Source organism: Rhagoletis pomonella, unplaced genomic scaffold (genome assembly GCF_013731165.1).
Source record: "Rhagoletis pomonella isolate Grant_MI unplaced genomic scaffold, Rhpom_1.0 Rhpom_scaffold_00007, whole genome shotgun sequence".
Classification (NCBI taxonomy): domain Eukaryota; kingdom Metazoa; phylum Arthropoda; class Insecta; order Diptera; family Tephritidae; genus Rhagoletis; species Rhagoletis pomonella.
In genome coordinates this window covers 23,330,457-23,335,890 of record NW_023458561.1, presented here as the reverse complement: position 1 = coordinate 23,335,890, position 5,434 = coordinate 23,330,457, and the positions used below count along the sequence as shown (strand labels likewise).

General features: G+C 35.1%; 1 protein-coding gene across 1 annotated transcript in view; it reads left to right on the top strand.

Moving 5' to 3' along the window:
* Positions 1-5,103, top strand: part of LOC118742466 (4-coumarate--CoA ligase 1-like) — an 8,884-nt gene extending 3,781 nt beyond the window's left edge. Inside the window, exons 2-5 of the mRNA XM_036474559.1 lie at positions 3,214-3,421; positions 3,577-3,763; positions 3,827-3,943; positions 4,028-5,103. Coding sequence (XP_036330452.1) covers positions 3,214-3,421; positions 3,577-3,763; positions 3,827-3,943; positions 4,028-4,967 — 1,452 coding nt within the window. The 3' untranslated portion in view covers positions 4,968-5,103. The remainder of the gene's footprint in view (positions 1-3,213; positions 3,422-3,576; positions 3,764-3,826; positions 3,944-4,027) is intronic.
* The last annotated feature ends 331 nt before the right edge of the window (positions 5,104-5,434 follow it).

Sequence of the window (5,434 nt, the reverse complement as noted above, 5' to 3'; positions counted from 1 at the left end):
TTTGATATCGATGTTTTTTCGTTTTTAACCGACTTCCAAAAAAGGAGGAGGTTATCAGTTCGTCGGAATATTTTTTTATTTTATTTTTTATTTTATTTTTTATTTTATTTTATTTTTTTTTATGTATGTTACCGCATAACTTTGCACCACGTCAACCGATTTCAATAATTCTTTTTGCAACGGAAAGGTAGTGTCTCAGAGGTGGTCCGATACTAATCTGCTTAAGATCCGATCAGCTGATCAGGAGATATATATATATATATATATATATATATTTTTTTATATGAGAGTTGAAGTCGGTTTTTTTTTGCTAAAAATTACTTGTTTGTAATTCGTTTTTTTTTTTCGGTAAACCGAAAAGATCAGGTTTTTAATACAGTTTTTTTAGACGGTTTAAAATCTGAATAAAAAAACCGTGAGTAATCAAAAACCGATTTTTTGGAAACGGTTCCCATCCCTATTCATATATATATATACACAAAAAATAACTATAAGAACTGATTTTCCAGCTTTATAGTGCATACATTAGTTTTAAAGCATTGCCTAGTGTCAATGAGTTGCTGATAACAAAACATATATAATATTTTTTTTTTCGTTAAAATGTTATCATTTAGCTATTGTTTACAGTGTTCGTCTGGCAAAAAATTACGGGAAGAGTGGCTTATTTACTTTCACTTGAAGAAAAAGAAAAAAAAACGTTTCGCTTCCGTGTAACGCATGACTTCAATTCCCGCTGAATCATAGAAAGAAGTTAGAGGAGGAATTTTTGTAATTTCCGAAAAGTAATTTTTTTATTGTAATAATATGCAAGTTTCAAGAGGCTAAAAACTACCGTTGATTTTTTTTGCCGAAAGTGTTGCGTTTGTCTTCCATATGTTTATTTTGTATTTTAACTAAAAATTATTAAAAATAAATAAATGTGTCTAACAATATCATTTTGAAATGGAGGTGGTAATGATATAACTGGTGCTGTATATGTTTAAAACTTTTAAAAAGTTTCATATTGAATACTGTTTTCAGGACAGAAAGAAAAAAAATAAAACCCTATGAAACTATTTTTTCCATCATTCAAGTATTATAGTACTTCAAAATTCGTTCTCGAAATATTAGATTTTGTAACAAAACAAGTTACTTTTCTATTTACACTCGTAACTTGCTTCTCGAGCAATAATTTAGGCAATGATTGACCAATTTTGATTAAAAAAGTGTCGACGATACTTTGTAGAGTGAGGATTGAGCTCTTAGGTCAGCAAGTTTCCTTTGTAAGTATGTTGTGAAACTGGGACAAGTAAAAACTACGTGGAAAGCACCTTTACTGACGTTGAAGACTGGAAATGGCGGTGACTAAACGTATTCAAATCGATTCAAGTAGCTGCGGTAGACATCGTGGCCCACGAGAAACTATGTCAAATGGAAGTTCGTTTCAGTGGCTCATACAGACCGGAGACTAGAGCTTATTATCCAAGAAAGCCATAGTCCCCTATTATTTCTTGGCACTCCAACCTTAGGACACCATTTTGGTAGTTTTTTTTTTTGCAAATGTATGTGGAATGAGGCCCACAGTTCAGTTCAGCGTCGATTGTTACAACCGAGCGGCATAGCTGTCGTGATGATTGATTGTATGCCTTCTCACTGTGGAGGTTGCTGTTTCTTTAGGAAGACTGTTGCATTGAGGATACGGGACTGCGGAGATAACTCGGTTATAGGTACCTAATTCTCTCGTTCCAACAGTATATTCCTTGTCTTGGAAGCGTCAAAAAATTTGCGGTTTAGAACCGAAAGATTGTCCGCAGCTTGCTTAGCTCATTTGTAAAATCTCGAATCATCTTTAGATAAGTATTTTTATATATGTTTATCGATAACTTTGAATATACATAGTTGAGTAGAGCTGGCCACTATCGATAGTTTTTGAATACTATCTGACTCTTTTAAAGTTTTACATAGTTTAAAACTTCATCGAATATAAGTTGAGTTAATCAGACAAAGTTCATACGAATAGTCTCCACTTGTATGGAAGTCTACAGAATAATTGCACCTAAAGAACTAGGCAAACATGTTGGCAATGAGTTGGCTATCGCTAGAGATTATGTTGCGTTAATTAATAGCAGATGGAAAACCATGTTCCTTACGCTTTGAATTTACGAAAGCATAAAATGATTTAGGATTTTTTATTAAATTCTTTTTAATTTTACACAAACTTTGACTTTTAACATTTCTTATTTAATACAAAGTACACTGAGGGAAATAATGCATAGCAAAAATGAATACTTTATATTTGATTATCGTTTAAAAATGTCCGAATTTAAAAACAATATTTTCATACAAAATTTATTACGCACGTATTTGACTATTCACATCTGAGTATATATATGAGTGTACATACGCACCAGTGTTGCCAGAAAAAAATTTCGTTTGGAGCTAAAACGGCCGAAAAAAGAGCTAAAAAGAGCTAAATAATACTTGGGGTATTCACAACGGTGTCGTAACTGTCGTATTGTTGTATGACGTTAACTTTAAAATCCTAAAAATATATTACGGGGGCTCGCACAGTACCATCCGAGTCATATTATGAATGTTCGCAGTGTTAAAAAGTAGTTGGTTGTGGTTTCAGGATATCTAGACATTTAGCTAGGAGCTAAAACCCAATTTTCGGAAGCTAAATAGAAAAATAAAGAGCTAAATCTAGCTCCAAAAGCATCAAAATGGCAACACTGATACGCACCCCAAGCATGCAGAGAGCTGCTCTGAGAGCGGTGACAACACACACATTCACACATAGTACATGAGTGCGCAAATATGCCTGCCACAAATTGGCTGATATCCAGAGATGGTCAGGGTTCGAATTCCACTGCAGGCAAAACATGCAAGTTAAATATTTTTTTTTTTTTGTTTTGATTATTCACTTCACGGATGCTTTTTCAGAACGAACGCGGTCATTTTAATATGCGCGTAATTGAATTGAATTTTTGCCAATATACGGGTACTTTCGTTGACGTTTATAGTAACATCAATTACGTTTCTATTTGATTTTAGTATTTTTTTCCCTCAGTGTAGCTATGCCGCGTTCTTTTATACAGTTAAAAAAACGTGAGTTTTTATTATTCAGTTATTAAGCTTTTTAGTGAACCATAACTATGTTCGTTCTTCATGAACAATATTACAGGCAAAGGACTTGGATTTAACAATTATTTGTTCATGTTTTCTATACTTCAGGTTTCCGATATTGATGGACTTGAAGTAACCAATGCAGAAATGCTTTCTTGGTCTATTCGATTGGCGCGGCATTTCAAGAAATTGGGTTTACGACACAACAATGTCATCGGTATTGTGGCAAAGAATAGCACCTATACAAGCGCAGTTGCCGTTGGTTGTTTTATGAACTGTACACCCTTTCATGCTGTTAACGGAGGACTAGATGCAGGTGGGTGTTTTACTTTAAAGTGGAGAAAAAAAAAACATTATCGTCTAATGTAATTTTGATGCTTGCTATCTTAAATGAACTAAATAAATACATATACTACATAGTATGCATTATATATTTATATATTTAAAATTTTGATTCATATCCCTTTTCAGATACAATTCAACAGCTTTTCGAAAACACAGCACCTAAAATAATATTTTGTGATGGTGATGTGTATGAAAAAATTCATGGGGCCACTCGCTCTCTGAGACCATTGCTTTATACGCTGACAAATCATATTGATGGAGTAGCCAAAGTGGAGGACCTTCTTGTGCCAACGCCAAACGAAGATTTGTACCTGTGAGTCTCAATAATTAAATATTTTACAGCTTTATTTCATATTTTATGTGTACTTGTCTGCAGACCTGAGCCATTGATGTTGGGTGGCGCACAGACCGTAGCAATCCTCTGCTCCTCAGGCACAACGGGTGTACCCAAGTGTGTATGCCTATCAAATTATTATCTACAGTTTGAAAATATGTGAGTTTGGTAACAAAATAAATATCTAATAATAATAATAAATCTATCTCAAAACTATTTATGTATTTTCCCCCTTTGCTTAAGGTTTGTAACCAGCGAGGATGTAGTCTTTACAAACAGCAGCTTGGACTGGGTGACGGGTTTAATTTTTACTTATCTTTCCACCAGCATAAGCTGCAAGCGTGTCATTACTAATCGCCCCTACACACCCGAATATCTAGTTGATCTGGTGAAAAAATACAAGATTACTTACATCGGAATTGCACCACGTCACGTTGCCACACTTGTCGCTTGTCCCACAGCCACAGCAGAAAATCTTAGCTCAGTCAACGCCTGTCTCGTTGGTGGTGGCTGCATTAGTCTTCCGACAATGAAACGTCTGCAAAGCATACTCAAAAACTGCGCAGTTACTTTTGGTTATGGACTAACTGAGGTTGGTTTGGTGTCGATAAACTCTGGTGAACATACTCCTAGCTCTGTGGGTAAATTGTTCCCCGGCCTGAAGGTACGCATTGTTGATGAAGACGGCCAAAATTTGCCACGCAATGAAATTGGTGAGGTATATGTGAATACTGGACGTACTTGGAATGGTTACTATGGCAACCCAAGTGAGACGCAGCGTACCCAGGACTCTTCTGGTTGGTTCCATACTGGTGATTTGGGCTACTTTGACGATAACAATTTGCTGTATATAGTTGATCGCAAGAAGGATATAATTAAGTATCAGGGTATGCATTATTGGCCAGCTGAGATAGAGCAGGTTATCAATGAGTTGGCCGAGGTGGAGGACGTGTGTGTGGTGGGCGTGTATGATGAGCGGAATGGTGATGCAGCTGGTGCGGTGGTAGTGCGACGCAAGGGAGCTCAGCTAACGGAGCAACAGGTCAAAGAGCATGTGAGGAAACGCCTGCCTGTTTACTATAAACAACTGCACGCGGGCGTGGTATTCATAGAGCGTTTGCCACAGAATAGTAATGGCAAGACCTTACGAAGGGAAGCCAAAGTGTTACTTGAGGCGAAGTGAATAAACTTGTGGGTAATTTGAAGCATTTTGGGCCAAAAATAAGGAATTATTTATTGTTTTGCACGACTATTTAATCTGTAACAGATTTGGTGTGTGGAAATTTACAAATTTTAGAAAGTGGTATGCATTGTAATAATCTATAATTTAGCTTAGATTTAGTTTGTTTCTTATGTGCATACATTTGTATATCATATTATTTAAAATATGATATATAAAATAAAAATTAGTAAATATGTTTAACTTGTTGTTATTCAGGATTCTAGAGTACTTCTTGAGTTTTTTTTTGGAAATACTACCAGATATTTTCGGAATTTTTTGGAGTTTTTTGTATCTCGTTTGGACCCCTTGGTAATTTTCAGGCACATATTTAGAATGATATATACATCTTCTATACAATGGCCTCTATTTTTTGAAAACTTAAAAAATATTACAACAAAAATTACCATCTATTTTAAGCTTACAAAATT